This window comes from Rana temporaria, chromosome 9 (assembly GCF_905171775.1).
Source record: "Rana temporaria chromosome 9, aRanTem1.1, whole genome shotgun sequence".
NCBI classification, from domain to species: domain Eukaryota; kingdom Metazoa; phylum Chordata; class Amphibia; order Anura; family Ranidae; genus Rana; species Rana temporaria.
This window is the reverse complement of record NC_053497.1, coordinates 122910980-122931496: the sequence shown is the minus strand read 5'-3', so window position 1 is coordinate 122931496 and position 20517 is coordinate 122910980. Positions and strand designations below refer to the sequence as shown.

General features: G+C 42.4%; 1 protein-coding gene across 9 annotated transcripts in view; it reads right to left on the bottom strand.

The window, feature by feature from the left end:
• GRIN1 (glutamate ionotropic receptor NMDA type subunit 1) overlaps window positions 1–17298 on the bottom strand; it is a 121458-nt gene extending 104160 nt beyond the window's left edge. For 4 of the 9 annotated variants that reach the window (XM_040324385.1, XM_040324387.1, XM_040324390.1 and 1 more), the window contains exon 1: window positions 16545–17297. In XM_040324385.1, coding sequence (XP_040180319.1) covers window positions 16545–16802 — 258 coding nt within the window. In that variant the 5' untranslated portion in view covers window positions 16803–17297. Of the gene's footprint in view, window positions 1–16544 lie in introns of all 9 variants that reach the window. The other 5 variants (XM_040324383.1, XM_040324384.1, XM_040324392.1 and 2 more) reach the window with 4 other exon arrangements.
• Window positions 17299–20517: the final 3219 nt, after the last annotated feature.

The following is a 20517-nucleotide window of genomic DNA, read 5'->3' as shown; positions in this document are numbered from 1 at the left end:
CCCGATGGTGACCAGCGGTGAATGGCAGCCTGACTAGCCAGCTGTAGGTGGAGAAGGGGTCAGAAGGGGTTTGCGGAGGGAGCTGTGGTGGCTCAACGCGATTGGCACTGCGCTGACAAGCCATTCACCTCTGCAGCTAGGGGTTCGGATCCCGGTCTCGGCTACATGTGAATTGAGTTTGGTGGTCTCAGCCCGGCTCCCGGTGGGTGTGCTATGCGAGGTAAGCCTGTGCTTAGTACGCCCACCCCCCCTCCCACAAAAACTACCACACTTACACACGCACTCGAAATTGGGTTAACATGCACGCACTTTGACCACGCGGTCTCTAAAAAGAGGCGAAGGACTAACGGGGCTGGTTGAGCGGGCTAGATCCTCTTACTCCCTTATAGGGAGTCCCTCTGCCCCGTTAGGTAGGTAGGGTGGGCTGTGTGGGAGGATCCCCTCACGCACCCGCCATTGCCACCTGGGGCATGGAGAAAGATGGCAGATTGCCTCTGGGGGAGGCCTGCCTACTCCCAACTCCTGCAGTCCGGCTCCTCTCTCTCTACACGCACAAAATACACTTAAAAAAAAAAAAAGAAGGGGTTTGCAGTTCTCCTTTACTTACCTCATCCTTTAATTTTGCTTTTAAATGTCCTTATTTCTTCTGAGAAATTCTCACTTCCTGTTCTTCTGACTGTAACTCACCACCTGGTGTGGAGAAAGCCTCTTGAGGGAGGAGGGGACGAGCAGGCAAGTCAGGACACTCTCTACTTTGCAGATAGAGAAAGGAGCTGTGTGTTAGTGGGCGTCCTGACACTCCTGCTCGCCCCCTCAAGAGGGGCTCCTCCACAGCTCCTCCACACCAGGAATAAAGCCTCGCATTACGGTGGTGAGTTACAGACAGAAGAACAGAAAGTCAGGATTTCTCAGAAGAAATAAGGACATTTTAAAGCAAAATTGAAGGATGAGGTAAGTGAAGGAGGACTGCACTAAGGTAAAGGAAGCTATTTAGGGAAAAAAAATGTTTCCTTTACAACCCCTTTAATGACTTGTAGAGGATCTGCAAAGAGGGGTGGGACAAAATCCCTCCTGAGATGTGTGAAAAACTGGTGTCTAACTACAAGAAAATTAAGAAAAAGCTGTTTAGCTATGATCAGACTTAGCTGGTTGGTACATAGGCCTGGTTCACATCACACCTATGCATTTTTTTGTGCATTTTTCGTTTTGCAGAAACACACTACAGTCCAATTAACATGGTTTCCTATGGGTCACATTCACATCTGTGCATTTTATGGAAAGGGTCAGAGACTTGTTTCTGGTTCCGTAGAATTCAATGCATCAAAAACCTGTATTGAAACATGCAAAATGCACCTGGGATATGCTAGATGAAACCTGCATAGGTGTTAACCAAGTCTTAGTAGAAATAATTATATTTGAGAAGTAGCACTGCACAGAATGTTTTCTACAAGCTGGGAACTTCGTGTCTACTGATCCCAAATTAGAAAACTTCCAAGATACATTTTAATAAACCTTTAAAAAAAAAAACTAAATTTTGAAGCTGGACTCACACTAAGGCATTTTTTGATGCTTTTTGCATTTTGCACAAATGCAGGGAATTTTTTTAACATGGGTTCCTATGGAACACATTCACATAAATGCATTTTGTCGTAAAATAAGGAAAAAAAAAATAATACAAAGTAAAATAAAAATGGTGACATTTTACTGGTTAACAAGAAAACAAGCATCCAAGCATGGAAGCAGTACAACAATGCAACAAATGGATACTTATGCTAAATATAAAACAAATATGGACCCAACTCAAGGGTTAGGTCCGGAATTGCAGCCCCGCTACATATTATAGCTATTTCTGGAGGCAGAGCAATGTCCAATGTTGAGATATTGGCATACCACGGAATCTATTTGTACTCTATACCGGTAGAAAAGCCATTCCAATAGACATCACACAAATTTCAGTTATATAAGACAGCTAGGTCTTTACGTAGGGTTCCTGTTCAAGTAACCTCACAGCGAGAGAATCTGGGCAGTTTGAATCCATAATAAGTATAATACTATCAACGTTTAATCAACCTAGTTGTCCCCTGTAGGGGAACCTATAATCAACAACATTGCGGAAACGGACTAGGTTAACCAAAAAAAAAAATTGTGAGGGCAAGGTACTAGAGGGAGAAGAAAGAAGAAGTAGAAGAAGAGAGAAGAGGGAAAGGTGTGTCCATCCAATCTTTGATCGATCATCTGAAGAGATAACTTTATATCCCAGGGGCCTGTAGGTAGGTGAGCCAGGGAGACCAAATTTTTTCGAAAAGGGGTTGTTTGTCATTTAAAATGCTCACTATTTTCTCGTTTAACATGATCCAATTTAATTTACGTTTCAACAATGCTATGGCCCCGTACACACGACCGAGGAACTCGACGTGCCAAACACATCGAGTTCCTCGTCGAGTTCAGTGTGGAAGCCGCCGAGGAACTCGGCGGGCCGACTTTTGCCATTGAACAACGAGGAAATAGAGAACATGTTCTCTATTTCCTCGCCAAGGTCCTCGTCGGCTTCCTCGGCCAAAAGTGTACACACGGCCGGGTTTCTCGGCAGAATTCAGCTCTGAACCGAGTTTCTGGCTGAATTCTGCCGAGAAACTCGGTCGTGTGTACGAGGCCTAAGTCTACAATGGGGCTTTTCCAAGCAGACGCAATAGCTATTTTAGCAGCTAAAAATATGTAAAATATCAAAGTCTGAGTGTGTCTGGGGATATTGTCCACTGGTTAGTTTAGGAGAGCGACTGAGGCGTCTTTGATAATATTTACCATTGTGATCGAAAGAATAAGCGCGTGGACCCTGATCCAGAAACGGCGCACCTTAGGGCACATCCACCACATATGAAGTGGTGAACCCACCTGTCCACAACCCCTGAAGCAGAAGGCCGAGGCACCAGGGTACATTTTGGAAAGGTGTTCTGGTACCAGGTACCATCTGGCTTGTACCTTGTAACCCGCCACTATCAGGGCCACATTGAGGATGCCTTTGTGGATTCTCGTACTCCACCTACGCCAGTCCCCTGCCTCAGGGCTAATGTTCAGATCCCTCTCCCATGCCACTTGATATGAGAACCTAGTGAGAGGTGTGGCCAACTGTTTATAGAGCACAGAGATGCCCCCTCGAAGATGGTACGCATTGTCAAATCGGACCCACTGTTCTGTGTAAAGAAAATGATGAATTTGCTGTAGGTGGTAGCTCTCCGAGGAAGGCATCTCCAAGCTGCCTATGTAGTATGATGATGGGCGTATTCCTCTGTGGTTGAGATAGTTGCCTATCCATAATAATCCCTTGTTTATCCACCAGCTAAATCCGTTGGGACGTCTGCCCGGGGGAAAAAGGGGATTGCCAAAGAGTGAGGCCACTGGAGCGTGTGCGGACCGTAGAGCCCATCTACATCTATCTTCTTACTCGCTGCCGCTGTCTTTTTCCCCTCTAAAAACAAAAAGTCTGCTCTTATCCAGATGCTGTCTTCCTCCATTGTGACGTTCCCCACTGTCTGACATCTCTAATGTAGCCATGGGGCGTAGCCCTCCAATGACATCACCCGGAGAGCCCGCCCCCCCTTGCGACGTCAGTTCTATTCAAGAACTGTCCGATGGAGGAGCGGGCTGACGGTGGTCAGCCTTCGATGAGTGCAGGGATTTTTTTTGGTCCGTCGGTGCAGCAGGCCGCGTGATTGATGATGGATCTACATAGGGGGGAATTGTTTTTTTATTTTCAATAAAGCAATTGTCAAAAACTGTGTTTGTGGATAAGGAAGTATTCACATGGTTTGGCTGAATCAATATTATAAAAATGAACATAATGCCGAGACTATTATATCTCTTACAGACCCTACCCATCAGGATCCCTATAGGTTTCCTGAGGGATTTGAGATCAAAGTTCGGAAGCTTTATCTGGGCCGGGAAACCAGCCAGAACCCGGAGAGATATCTTGACCCTACCTAAGGAACAAGGATGGGGTGGGGTTTCCCGACCCAGTGGGTTACTACAAGGCGATACATCTAACAAGGGTACTAGAGTGGTGTACATCCCCAAAAAAAAACATGGGTGCAGATGGAGCAGGCAACAACTGAGATACCCCTGGAGGGTCTGGCATGGCTTATGAGCACAAGTATACCGAAGGCAGTAAGGCAACATCCAACATTGGGGACAACGCTCAGTTCGGTAAAAAAAGACATTTAAAAAAACTAAAATGGATATGCCTTGGAGTCCGTTGACCCCAGTTGTGGGTAAGCCAGTATTCGAGCCAGGGGTAAAAGATAAAAAGTTTATGCACCTAAAACGACAGGGCAAAAGTAGACTAATGCATTTTTCAAAAAATAATCAAGTGATGTCTAGAGAGGAGATTGACCGGGAATTTTCAGAGGAATTTGATCCATTTAGGAGAATGCAGCTTAACCTCCCTGGCGGTATGATTATTTCAGATTTTAGGTGCTGAAAGCGGTACCATTATTTGCAAGGAAATTTGGCGTTTTATACTGTAGGCCTGTAATTTTTAGGAATAACTCACTTAAATCTGACCAAACAAGAGTCTAGTAGGCATCCCGGGTATGGCATTTTTTTAAAAACAAAATTATAAATTATAATATAATAAATAATTATAACAAATAATAATATAATTATAATAAAAATGATTCAATAATGTAATCAACTCAAAATCACTGAAATTTGCTCAGTTGCAGAATTGTCACTGTCATTACTTTTATTTTTTTTATGGCGAATTTCCCCACAAATCGATATCGCACAATTCTGTAAGTGATTATAATTTATTATCGCTGTTTTCTAGCTGCTCTAAAACCATTTTTGACATAAAGGGACACCTTTGGTTGCTATTGACAATCTCCAGTTTGCAGGCAGAAAGAACAGTTTTTATTATATAAACGAACGTAGGGCACTGGGCAGACCACTAGGGACAAGGGGGGGTGTATTTTTTACATACAGTACTGTAATCTATAAGATTACAGTATACTGCATGTAATGTGTTTGTTTACCTTTTTGAATTTGGCGCCGTTCTCCGCCCCCGTGTTTTTTTTTTCTTTTACTATATATCTGAACTGTTCTAAACTAAATTCTGGGTGATAGAGCCTTGGGTATAAGGGGAGGGAGGGATCTAGGGAGGGGTGGGGGAGAAAATAACAGAGAGTTACGGCAGTCCAATGCAGATAATGATAGAATAGGATGAAGGAGACGAAAAAAAAAAAAAGAGAGAGAATCTAGAGGAATGTTTTTTTTTATCTTTTCGTGTTATATTGGAAAATATGATTTATGACAATATAAGGTAGATAAGATAGAAAAATGTATTAGGATTGTTATATAAAATGTACTGCATTGAAGGTTGTATCTCTGTACATGTGAAAGAAAGACTAAAATAAAGAATTTATGTTTGTGGTTTTTATTCTTATTGGTACTTTTTTTGGTGTTATGGTTCAGGAGGGGGGGCGCTCATTAGTCCCCTCCCTTTTCTGACCTGCCTGCTACATGCTCGGATAAGAGCCTGGTATGGATTTGGGGGGTGGGGAATCCATGCCTTTATTTTTTATGGACTTCCCCTCCAAATAAATATCAGAACCAAAGGGCCTGGTATGGATTTGGGGGGGACCCCACGCCATTTTTTCAACATTTTTATTTTTTCCGGCAATTATTTTTTTTTTTACATTCAGCTGATGACTCATCATTGTTAAGGACACAGCGGCCAGCTTCCCGACCTGCTCCTTAGCAACCAGCTATTCTCAGTGTGTTAAAGTGTTACTAAACCCAGGACCCTGCAGTCACTATATCTCCCACAGTACACAGAACATGAAAATGCAATTATTTTTGCTAAATACCCTTTCTCATCATCATTATATAGCAGTCTTGTGACTTCTATCAGTATCTGGGTAAAGCTTGTAGGAGGAGTTTTCATTTTGCCCTGATTGTCCTATGAGGCTGTAGGACCCCTGACCCTTTGTCTGGATAGTGCTGATTGGCCATGTGCTGATCACAAGCACTCTCCCAAGAAAAAAGAAAAAACTCTCTAGCAATAAACATGAAACTGAGCATGTGCAGTTTGTCCCCTAATGCTCTGTTCTATCAGGAAATGGACTGGAATCAGTGGAAGAAGGAGAGGATCAGAGAGACAGGATCACACAGCCTTTATACACAATGCGGAGGATTAACCCCTTAGGTTCCACAGTGAGTATAACAGAAATGCTGATTTTACTGTTGTGGGTTAGTAACACTTTAAAGTGGAAAAAAACAACAACACAGAAAATGCAACACTTGCGTCTTTGGTGCGACTTTATTAGAGTCTTTTACTGCTACGGGAAACAAAAGTACCTGACCCTCTCTGCAAAACACACAGATGTGAACTACATCCATATGAAACCATGTTAAAGGGACTGTAGTGCGTTTCTGCAAAGTGCAAAACACGCTAAAAAGCGCATGGGTGTGAACGTGGGGTAAGGTAGAAAAAAAACACAGTATATACTCTCATTCAGCAGTTGGCGGAGAAGACAATTAAGCACAAGATTGGCCAAACAAACTGACTTTGCTATTGGCAGGTAACATTTCCCATATACTGTAGGTATTTCACCTGTGCAGGGCCAGATTAAGAACATCATGGGCCTGGTGCTGAGGATTTTGGTGGGGCCTTTTAGGCTGCATTCACACCTCCGCGACAAGTAACGCCGCGTACGCGGCATATTTTGCCGCGAATAGTGTAACTTTTTTTTTACAAATCCTTCCTATTGCTTTGTATGGCCGAACGCCAATGCCGCCTGAAAAAAAGGGTCCGGGACTTTTTTTCATGCCGCAGGTGTACAGCGTCTATGAGATGTGAACCATCTCATAGACAGCAATGGGAATTCTCCCCACGAGCGGCCGGCGTTGGGCGTTTTGTCGCGGAGGTGTGAATGGGGTGTAATAAATAATAAATAAATGCGTGGGAATGACATGAACGCAGCCCAGCCAAGGCAAGTGACCAAAGGCACAGAACCCAGAAGGAAGACCGGGTGAAGATGGAAGTGTCCAGGCCCCGCCTGATTCATTGCAGCACTGGAGGGCTCAGTCTGAAAATTGAAGTGTACACTAATGTGCTAATATGCTGTGCATACTTGTACATTGTGGCATAACCTACCCCAGGGCCTCTAAAAAGTAGTAATGTCAGGAAAGTTTACTACCGCTTTATTATCACAGGATCCCAGGAGCCTCTCATGGGGCCCCCTACTGACCCGGTGGACGGTGGCCCTTGGGCAGTGCCTAAGTGCACAGTTGTCAACATTTAAAAAATATTTTCAGGGCCACTTTTTTATATAAGTGCTATATTTAGAGTAGCTGAGATCCCCGATGTTCCTCTATACATCATAGTAGTAATCACAAAATTAAATGAGTACTAATAATGGGGCAGAACAAATATGAGAACTGAGATTTCCTTTAGTTGAACTAACAAAAGTGTGTCCATTCTAGAGCTGGTAACATTGAGGATATTCAGTATAATTTTAAAGAACTGTTTTTGTGGGTAAGCGACATAGGGGAGGAGTATGGACGGTATATAAGTGGGAAGTATGTGCAGGTGAGGGAGAGGAATGTAAAGGGTCTAACAGTGGGCACTATGTACAGGAGAGGAGTACAAAGGGTACGGAAAAAAGCACTATGTACAGGAGAGGAGTGTGAAGGGTATGACAATGGGCAGTATGTACAGGAAGAGTGAGGGGGTATGACAGAGGGTAGTACGTACCAGAGAGAAGTGTGGAGGGTATGATGGGGCAGTATGTACAGGAGAGGAGTGTGGAGGGTATGATAGTGGGCAGTATGTACAGGAGAGGAATGTAGACTGTATGATAGTGGGCTCTATGTATAGGAGAGGAGTGTGGAGGGTATGACAGTGAACACTATGTATAGGAGAGGAGTGTGGAGGGTATGACAGTGGGCACTATGTATAGGAGAGTAGTGTGGAGGGTATGACAGTGAGCAGTATGTACAGGAGAGGAGTGTGGAGGGTGCGACAGTGGGCACTAAGTACAGGAGAGAAGTGTATGACAGCAGGCACTATGTACAGGAGAGGAGTGTGAAGGGTATGACAGTGGGCGCTATGTATAGGAGAGGAGTGTGGAGGGTATGACAGTGGGCACTATGTACAGGAGAGGAGTGTGTAGGGTATGACAGTGGGTACTATGTATAGGAGAGAAGTGTGGAGAGTATGACAGTGGGCACTATGTACAGGAGAGGAGTGTGGAGAGTATGACAGTGAGCACTATGTACAGGAGTGGAAGGATATTTAGGGACTGAGTAGTGGTTAAGCGGGTCATACATGGATTGAAATTACGCCAATTATGCAGAGACCAGCCATAGTCAATCTATGTATGGGCTAGCTGGTTTTACACAAGTCAATCTATTAATCAACTTGAGTACAACCAGCCTGTTTTTTTTTTCTTAAAACAATCAGTGCTGCCAGCTAAAGTTAGCAACACTGATCATTGTACCCACTGGCAGAACACAATAACACTGCAGGAGTGATTCCCCCATCCACAGGTCAGCAGGTGAGAGGGTGTGTGGGGACAGGCTGGTGAGATACTAGTCAGTGGCTGGGTAGGCACTGGTAGTATCAGAGCCAGATACACACAGGTTACATACGCCATGATCGTTAGAGCGAGAACAATAATTCTAGTACTAGACCTCTTCTGTAACTCTAAACATGTAACCTAAAAAAATGTAAAGCATCGCTTAGGATACCAAAAAAAATTGTGCTAACTTAACTAACTAACTGTTTTTTTAATGAATGACTTTTTTTTTTCCAAAAAAACATGTTTGAAAAATTGCTGCGCAAATACCGTGCTAGAGCTGCACAATTAATCGTTAAAAAAAATCGTGATCTCGATTCAACCCCCCTGACGATCTTCAATGCAGAGTTTGCTGATTCTTTCATATAACAAGTGGAAAGACTTTCAGCTGTCAAAAGAAAATATCCGGGCAGTCTGCCAAGTTTTTAACAGGAAACATTGTAACTGACACTTCCTTCTTAGATCAAAGGGATACACTTCTGCGTGTAAAGAACAAATCTGGGCAGTCTGCGAAGTTTGTAAACAAAATGAAACATTGTAACTAACTAACATTGTAACTAAATTTAACCACTTAAAGTCCAACACTTGTTTCTTAAGTTAGAAAGCAATATTATTTGCTAGAAAATTACTTGGAACTGCCAAACATTATATATATTTTAGCAGAGACTCTAGGGAATACAATGGCTATTGCTGCAATATTTTATGTCACACTGCATTTTCCCACTTCAATGAATAATAAAAACCATAAAAACAAAACAGTGAAGTTAGCCCTTTTTTTTTGTTTTGTTTTAATGTGAAAGATGATGTTACACCGCAACAATCGTGAGAGAATCGTGATCTATCTTCTAAGCAAAAAAATTGCAATTCTCATTTTAGCCAGAATCGTGCAGCTCTACACCGTGCAACATAAAAAGTGCAAAAACCACCATAGAGTAATTTTCTAGAAAAAAACGAATGATGATTTTTACATGTAGTAGAGAAGTGTCAGAATTGGCCTGGGTGGCAAGGGGTTAATTACCATGAGTAATATACAAATAATTATTATAAGCACTGTGATCCTATTAGTCTGCTGTAGTGGGTCAGCTTGTATTTATATTGGCCGCTCTGAATGTAGCTTCTGACAGGCTGTGCAAGCAGGCCCGTATCTCCGGAACCATAAATGATAGCTGTCCCATATTTTCACCAGTTGTGGGGTAGCTCTTCCCATGCCTACCCCCAAAATTTTTTTTTTTTTTTTGGGCAAATGGGCCTATCTTGAGAAAGGGGCCTGGAGCTGCAGCTCCATCAGCCCCATTGTTAATCCGGCCCTGCACCTGTGCATTTCGCTTTTTGTCTACTGTTCAGAGAATGCGTGAAATATGAGACAAGAATACAAACTGGAATTGTGTAGAAATATAGAAATGCATCCTGCTATTATAGTCAGGTAACCATCGGTGGCTGTCATGCTTTTCACTGAAATCTCTCTGGCAGAAAGTAGCCTGTCAATTACCTAGAATCTCTATGGATTTGGGGGGAGGACCATGCTGCTAAGGGGCAGCCAACATGACAGCTTGGGGCTGAATATAGTATTTTAATAGTAAAAAAAAAATTGTTGACACTGACATACCCAGAAATATATTATGTATCCATCTGTATATGTAGTGAAATGTTGCAATTCATAGGCACGGCTTCTCATTAAACCCAAGTAATTATCACTTTATACACAAGACAATGTATTCCATCATCACTGTCTGGCATGGATCCTACTGATAATGATTTCTCTGTGGCATGGATATCTTTCCATCGTCTTATATTGCACAGAGGCGGAAGACAGGAAAACCCCTAAAACTAACAATTCATTTATTCACACACTAGACAATCAGCAGTAAATGTCTCCTGAGGCCTGTTATCCAGAATCTAATGGGCTACTGGGAGTCAGAAAAAAACATTCAGTGGCTACAATCACTGGCATCATTCATTATACTGGGCTCACCTGTCAGCAAATTTACTGACACTCAGTACAACATATCATTCTGACATCTACAATCAGGAAAGGTCAGGACCATTCAAATTGTTCCTGATTCTAAGCCTAAAAATTCCCCCACACTTACATTTCCCCACTTACTGAACTTTTTATTTATTACAGTAAGTTGATACTCATTGACATAGACAGCCAAATAGATAGATAGATATGACGTAGATGATAAATTAAATAGATGCATACACATAAAAATGCGACATACATACTGTACATACCTATAAATATAATGTAGAAGCATACAAGTCGATATATGAGATAGAAAACAAACAGGTGCATACTGATAGATATGATGATGTGGCTGCATACACATCTGTAAACTGATATATAGATGCATACATATGATGAAAATAGAAAAAATGATAGATAGATAGATAGATAGATAGATAGATAGATAGATAGATAGATAGATAGATAGATAGATAGATAGGATGTAGAAGCATATACATCAATTTATGATATAGAAACATGCATTCTATAGAAACATGCATTCATGCATTCATACAATGTAGATAGAAAATGAGATGGATATATATAAATAGATAGATAGTTGGCTAGAAAAAAAGAAAGATAGATAGATAGATAGATAGATAGATAGATAGATAGATAGATAGATAGATAGATAGATAGATAGATAGATAGATAGATAGATAGATGTAGAAGCATACACATTAATGTATGACATAGATAGATAGATAGATAGATAGATAGATAGATAGATAGATAGATAGATAGATAGATAGATAGATAGATAGATAGATAGATATAGAAGCATACGCATTAATGTATGACATAGATAGATAGATAGATAGATAGATAGATAGATAGATAGATAGATAGATAGATAGATAGATAGATAGATAGATAGATATAGAAGCATACACATTAATGTATGACATAGATAGATAGATAGATAGATAGATAGATAGATAGATAGATAGATAGATAGATAGATAGATAGATAGATAGATAGATAGATAGATAGATAGGATGTAGAAGCATATACATCAGTTTATGATATAGAAACATGCATTCATACAATGTAGATAGAAAATGAGATGGATATATAAATAGATAGATAGATAGATAGATAGATAGTTGGCTAGAAAGAAAGAAAGATAGATAGATAGATAGATAGATAGATAGATAGATAGATAGATAGATAGATAGATAGATAGATAGATAGATAGATAGATATGATGTAGAAGCATACACATTACAGTAATGTATTACATAGATAGATAGATAGATAGATAGATAGATAGATAGATAGATAGATATGATGTAGAAGCATACACATTACAGTAATGTATTACATAGATAGATAGATAGATAGATAGATAGATAGATAGATAGATAGATAGATAGATAGATAGATAGATAGATAGATGTAGAAGCATACACATTAATGTATGACATAGATAGATAGATAGATAGATAGATAGATAGATGATTTATAGATAGATAGATAGATAGATAGATAGATAGATAGATAGATAGATAGATATGATGATGTGGATGCATACACATCTGTAAATGATATATACAGATGCATACATACGATGACAATAGAAAAAGCGATAGATAGATAGATAGATAGATAGATAGATAGATAGATAGATAGATAGATAGATAGAGTGACAGTTACAACATACATATGACATGAATAGATAGATAGATAGAGGTAAGTAGATTGGCACAATGAAGGGTGGCAGGCTTCTAAACTGGCAGAGCTGTAATTATCACAATGTTTAGTATATGCAGTGCCATGTTGGTCCCATGTTGGTGAAGCACAGCTTACATTACATCCATGTACCACATGAATGGTATTCTTAGTGCTGTATGTATGGTGTGCTCTGATGCTGGTATAATCATTTGGTGAGCAGAGTAAGGGGAAGGCTGCAATGCGGACAGATGAGACTTCATTGGAATGCATGGAGGCAGCTGAGACAGGGAGGAGGGAATGGGATATAAAATATCTGTACACTCTGCACACAAGATGGAGCCTGACTTGTATGCCAGCCATAGGAATAATATATATATATATATATATGGAGCTCCTTAGAGGATGTATGTCTTGTGCAAATCAAACTATACAATATAATATAATATGGTAAAACACTAACCTCTCTACACACAAGACACACACATTACCCTCCATATAATATAAGAGAATAACACAACATGACACATTGCATGATATATATACAGTACATACCCTGCATAACATGTACATATTAGGCATCACACATACATCACACCCCAACATGTACATGCTAGATGACACGTGCACATGGAAGTACACACTAAATGACCCATGAACCCTCTAGATGACTGTCAAACTCATGTAATTGTATCACCCCCCCCCCCCCCCCCCACACACACACACACACACACAAAGATCAAACACAGATATAGCATGCACACATTAGCTGACTGACATACGAACACCCAAAAATACAGACAGACATACATACATACATAAGTTATATAAATAGATACAAAATAGCACAGTGACAGGAGACATTGGATAACACACACACACACACACACACACACACACACACACACACACACACAGAAGAAGCAAACAGTATCTTGCACACAGTAGGTGACACTTGCAGAATGACTTACATATAGAGAACAAAAATAGCATGGTAGATGACACATAAAACACACACAACCATTGAGACACCGGGTAACACACACACACACACACACACACACACATATATATATATATATATATATATATATATATATATATATATATATATATATATAACCTACAAAAGTGCCCAACGCACATTAAGTGACACACACATGGATGCATCACAGATATAATGAGCCAACATACTAGATGACATGCACACAGAAATAAGACACATACTAGATGACTAACATAAAGAGACACACGAAAATAACACACATAGTAGATGGGACACTGGATAACACACACACTGGAAAATTGAAACACTAACATGTATACATATAGATGAAACACAACTCAACATCACACGGAACACACTAATAACCAACACACACACATATCAAATAACACATGCACTAACACATAACCATATGCATACAGGCAAGAATAGGACACCTGATTGCACACAAAATGCATAAAAACATGAAGGATCACACACATACACTAGGAGTGCCACACTCAAAAGAAACCACACACACACATTATACACCAATATGAGTGACATACTCAAAAAAAATGACACGCACATTTGTGTATGTGGATATTTAACATACATATGCATACACTGGAAAGGTGCTACACATGTGATTACACACACAGTAATACACTTAAAAGAAATAACACACACATTCAGTGAAGAACACAGATAACACTCTACATTACAAGCACACACAATTGATACTGGATAAGATACATATGCATACACTAGAAGAGTAACACACTCAGAAAAGATGGAACACACACACATAGACACACAATACACACTGGTATACTCATAAGAAATCAGAGTGAAGAAATGACACACAGATAGCACACTGGGTTACAAAAACACACAATAGAAGGGATGCTGGATACCATGTAAATGCATACACTGGAAAGGTGGCACACTCGCAAGAAATGTCACACGCACACAGTTATACAGTTTATACAGAGTACATCTTGGGATCCCATATACTCTCTCCTGTGAGTATACACAGTGTATATCCAGTGACAGGGGTAAGATGTATGGGGGGGTATGGGGGGGGGGTATGTTCATATAGGTTTATATAACAGCGTCATAGTGCATTGCTCTGTACATGATACCAGCGTGTAATACACTCAACCTGAACCTCATATTATTCCATCTACCCCTATGCCCAGCAAATGCCAGCACACAGATTTGCACCCAAGGTTTCCCCACATCACACGTCTGAACTATAATCCACACTGATAGTGTCCATCCAGTTACCAGCTTCCCTTTACTGGAATATAAATGAGTTTAATAATCTCCGCATTGGCAGCAGTGCCCATTGATGTAGGCATTGTTTTACACAAAGCTGTGCCCATTATGTGTCCACATATTATTGCACACGACTACCCATCTGCATGTCCGTGTCGTACCATTTTATATTCGTTTCATGCTCCAATTAACTAGATTGCCACCTATCATTGGCACTATGCCTGCTTGCTTGGTCTTCATAAGAAATGTGTATAGAAGAACAGGGATTGCTCCCTATAGGATGTGGAAATGCCATGCATTTGCCGCCTATATGGATTTGGTACTATGGCACATTTTGGCCTCTCTCTGATCTCAAGGCTGCAGTGATTAGACATTAGGATGTGTACCCGATATGACAATGTGAGAGATGGAGTGCGCCCATTCAATGCCCGTGTTTATGTTACTGGAGATGGCATGGTGCCCAAAATGTGCCTGCCTTCGCTCTCTCTATCCAGAAAAAGAGCCTGTAGATCGGATTTTATTGCTAAAAGCAATAATAATATCAAAGAAGCCTGAATGCCCATTATATACCAAGGGACTGTGCCAAGATTATGCCCATATTTATTTGGAGGATAACTGTTCTCAATAATATATTCCCAGTGCCCATATATACCTTTTATAGCTCCTTCGTGACCACATGACTTGTAAACATGACAATTAGGTGAATAGAGACTGCAGTATGTACACACATAGCGCATGATCTGGAAATGTCACACCTGTAGGTACCCATGATACCTTCACAAACTATTCTCGATGTGCCAGGCTAGCTGAACAGCATATCCACATGCAGCAGTAGACTATGCTGTTTTGCCTATCTACTGCCCACCTCGCTGTAGGTAGCATTGTGCCCATGTTACAATATCGCCCTATATGCATTAAATAAGCAAGCATACCCATGAAATGCCATTCTTTTTATATTATTTATGAAACTGTGCCCTAAAGGCTAAATAGGGCACCTACACATACCATGCTGGCTCTGAAAGGTTGCCCAACCAAAACCACCCTTTACAGGTCTGTACTGTAGGTCTCATCGTAGCCATTTTAACAACCTATGCCCTATATGAGCTGGGCTAGCTAAACAGGGTACCCACCTTATGTAGACGACTGTTTGCCCATCCAATGCTACCCCTTTCGTGTGTGTAGATGTCACCATGGTCTATATGTTACCTAGTCAATCTGTGCCTTATATGAGCCAATATAGCTGCATAGGATACTCACTCAAACCATAGACTAAGCCAGTTTGCCACCCTTTTCTTATCTATAGGTGTCATTCTGGTCCATGTTATCGTCACAACATGCCCTCTATATTTGCCAGCATAGCAGTACTCACCCACACCAAATAGTCTACACCAGTTTGCCCATCCAATGCCAACCTTTTCTTATCTGTAGGTATCATTGTGGTCCATTAAACAAATATAGACTATATGTGCCCTATATGAGCCAGGATACCTGCACAGTATACCCACTTACAACAAATACTGTAGACGATGCCAGGTTGCCCATCCAATGCCACCCTTTCCTATATGTAGGTGTTATTGTGGTCCATATTACCCAGACAACATGTGCCCTATATGAGCCAGGATAGCTGCACAGTACAACCACTTCCAGCAAATAGACTATGCCAGGTTGGCCCTCCAATGCCACCCTATTCCTATCTATAGGGGACATTGTGGTCCATGTTACCGAAGACAATATATGCCTTAAATGAGCCGGCTACACAAGATACCCACTCAAACCATATAGACTAAGCCAGTTTGCCACCCCTTTCCTGTCTGTAGGTGTCATCGTGGTCCATGTTATTCTGACAACCTGCCCCCTATATGAGCCAGGCTAGCTGTACCCACCCACACCAAATAGACTACACCAGTTTGCCCATCCAATACCACCACCTTTACCTGTCGGTTTGTGTCATTATAGTCCATGTTACCCTATATGAGCCAGACTACCTGATCATGGCACCTATCATCACCCAATACCCCCGCTTACCTGGCTGGAGATGAGGTCCTCGCAGACAGACAGAGCCATCTGGATGGCATTTTGCCTGTGGATGACAGAGGTGGCATTGAGTTGGATCTTCCAGGTGCCATGCCTCTTGTTGGCTTGGTTGACAGCATCCCTAAAGAGCACTTCGTGTTTTTTGGTGCTCAGGACCGCCCCGATGTTCACGATTTTGGGGTCACATCCAGCCCGGGCAAACGAGAACAAGAAGAGCACTGCCAGCAAGAACAGGCGCATCCTGTCCATGGACTTGGCACACCCCGGCTGAGCCAACGTCCTGCTTTTGGGGGGGCTCCCCAGCTCCAGACAGGGTGAAACTGAGATGCCAGAGACTGAGGCTTATGTTGGGGGATGGGGGGGGGGGGCTGGAGGTGGAGGTAGCACAATCAATGATCTAAGGTAGGTCTCAAGAGATCCAAAGCCAATTCCTCCTACTGGTGCCTGGGTGAGGGGGGTGCAGAATACCCAGTGAATCCGATGACAAGTGATAAGGTGTTAGGATGGGATCAGGATCGATGGCATTGATTGGGGGGTGAATAGATGATGATGGGGGTAGATATGAAGGGGAGAGGAGGTGTTAGATGAGGGGTGCTGGGTGCATGGCTCAGGTTCTGGGTGCCCACTATTCCGTACAGGCAGAGGGGCTGCCTGCCTGCCTGCTTGCTGCTTGCCTGCCTGCTGCTGTCCTTGGTGCTGAAATGAGCCTCGGAGCTGTCAGCCGCCTTCTAGCTGCAGCCGTGTCCTCCGCAGTGTCACCGTCTCCACCAATAGGGATTAGGGACTCTTCTCCCAAATAAGGAGCCCACCCACAGTCCCCTCCGATACTTAACCCCCCCTGTGCCGGCCTGCTCTCACCCTTCACCAATTCTCTGCTCCTTTTTTTTTTGCACATCAGTAATAATTAATTGAAGATGATTCAGGTCAATAGGTAATTGGCTCAAGTGCTATTTTTGCACACAAGCCCTGTAGGGATTCTCCGAATTTGGCCATTTTTGGAGATTTTTCATCGAAATGATGCCTTGTGTCTATGTATCAGAATCATTCTCTTATGTCTTTGCACCCATTGCTGACCATACATCATCATTGTAATAGCGAACAATTGTCTCCAGGGTCAGTTGGCATGCAGCATAAAAACTCACAATATAATCCCAGGTTTTGATTGATTGTGTCGGATTTGTAGGAGGACAGAAGAGATGACGGTGGACATTTCTGATTGCTTTTAAGCTGATTGTGTGGTGTATATGGCAATCTGTCGTTTCAGAAAAAAATATATTTATTTTCTTACTTTTATTTTTGGGATACAGGTAGGTGAAATTAACTTTGGTGTTGCACTAAAGGATAATTTCCGACATCAGACGGATTACAATGATTGGACAGATGACTGCATGGAAAAAAAATAGGTAGATTCAGTAAAGCCTCGTACACACGACCGAGTTTCTCGGCAAAAACCAGCAAGAAGCTTGCTGGGTTTTTTTTTTTTGCCGAGGAAACCCGTCGTGTGTACACTTTTCGATGAGGAAACCGTCGAGGATCTCGTCGGGCCAAAAAGAAAGCATGTCTTCTTTTTCCTCGACGGGAATGGGAAAATTTGGCTCGCCGAGATCCTCGTTGGCTTCACAAGGAACTCGACGAGCAAAACTATGTTTTTCGCCTGTCGAGTTCCTCGGACGTGTGTACGGGGCTTAAGAGTTAGGCCGGCTTATCAGTAGATAAGCCGACCTAACTCAGAATCTAAGCCGACTTATGTTTAAGCGTATGCTCAAACAGAGATACGCTTAAACATATCTAAGATACGTCGGCTTGCGCCGTCCTATCTTAGATTGCAATATTTTGGATGGCCGCTAGGTGGCGCTTCCATTGCGGTCGGCGTAGAATATGTAAATGAGTAGATACGCCGATTCACGAACGTACGCCCGGCCGACGCAATACTTTTACGCCGTTTACGTAAGAGATAGGCCGCGTAAAGTTAGAGCTAGACCCTATTGGAATAGTAATGTCAAGTATGGCCGCCGTTCCCGCGCCGAAATTCACATTTTTTACGTTGTTTGCGTAAGTCGTCCGTGAATCGGGATTTACGTCGTTTACGTCCACGTCAAAATCAATAGGCCCGTGCGGCGTACTTAGCCGCAATGCACACTGGGAAATATAGGCGCCCGGCGCATGCGCAGTTTGCAAGCCATGTAAAAAACGTAAGGTCAAGCCCATTAACATACAACACGCCCCCCTCAAACACATTTGAATTAGGCGCCCCTACGCCCGCCGATTTAGGCTATGCCGCCGTAACTTAGCAGGTAAGTACATTGTGAATCATGTACTTGCCTAGCTAACTTACAGCGGCGAAGCTTAAATGCCTTAAGCTACGCCGCCGCAAAGTTAGGCATAGGTACCTGAATCTACCTAAAAATGCCTAAATTAGCTAAAAACATTCCATGTGCATTAAAACAAAATGGGGTTGATTTGCTAAAACTGGAGCGTGCAAAATCTGCTGTGGTGATGCATGGTAGCCAATCAGCTTCTAACTTCAGCTATTTCGACCACTTCAGCTCCAGAAGATTTTACACCCTTCATGACCAGGGCATTTTTTTGCTATTCAGCACTGTGCTACTTTATCGGCTTCCTGCCCAATATATAGCGAAATGATGGACGTGCGGGAGCACTCTTGGAGGATATCATATGACGTTCTCCCGTTCTAGCCGCGCAGGCGTGCCCGCGGTGGTGCGCAGTGCAGCAATCGGTGGTGTGCTGTGTCCCTGGGACATATCACATCACCGATTGCGGCAAAGAGCCTATGATGTAGGCTCTTTACCATATCATCAGCTGTGTCCAATCACAGCTGATCACAGTGTAAACAGGAAATGCATGTTATCAGCATTCCTCTCCTCACGCTGACAGCACATGAGGAGAGGAGAGCAGGTAATCTGCATGCTTCAGAGGAGACAGTGTCCTGATTATCAGTGCAGCACCAACAGTGGCCACTTGTGCTGTCACTCGGTGCCCACAAGTGCTGCCAATTAGTGCCCACAAGTGCTGCCTGTCAGTGCCCATCAGTGATGCCTTTCATTACCCATCAGTGATGCCGTCAGTACCCATCAGTGCCTCCTCATCAGTGTAAACTATCAGCGCCGCCTGTAAACTATCAGTGCCACCTATCAGTGCCCATTAGTGCCACCTATCAGTGCCTATCAGTCCCGCCTATTAGTGGCTATCATTGCTGCCTATCTGTACCCATCAGTGCTGCATATCCATGCGGCCTATAAGTGCCCATCAGTGCTACATTTTAGTGCCTCATCATCAGTGCCCATCAGTTCAGCCTTATCAGTGCCTATCAGTGCAACCGCATCAGTGCCCATCAGTGCTGCCTGTCAGTGCCCATTAGTGCAGTCTATCAGTGTCCATCAGTGCAGTCTCATCAGCACACATCAGTGAAGGCTCTCTAGTAATAGCAGTCGGAGCGGCTAACTAGGTCTCCCCCTTCTGTGACTCTCTTGGGATCTCCCTTCCCACCGGGAGACCCGAGTGATCAGCCCACACGCCTACCAGCTGATCAGACAGCCAAGCAAAGCAAAGATCCGCTTTGATCGGCTGTTTATGATCGTAACCCGGAAGCTATGACCTGACTTCACTTCCGGTTTGCCCAGCTGTCAACTGTGCTATTTTTTTTTAAATTGAAGGCATTCAAAAACAGTGCTGATCTTTGTGTTTTTAATGTTTTCAAGGGCAGAGGATGCATTTGGGGGTCTTATAGGCCCCAGATCCCTCCATAAAGAGTACCTGTTATGTGCTTATTGCTGTCACAAAGGATTTTTACATTCCTTGTGACAGCAACACAAATGATCAAAAAAAATGAAAAATTTAAGCAACAGTGTAAAAAATATATATATATATATATATATATTTTTTTAAAGTGCCCCATCCCCCTATGCTAGTGCACAAAGGTGAACGCATGCATCGGTCCCACACA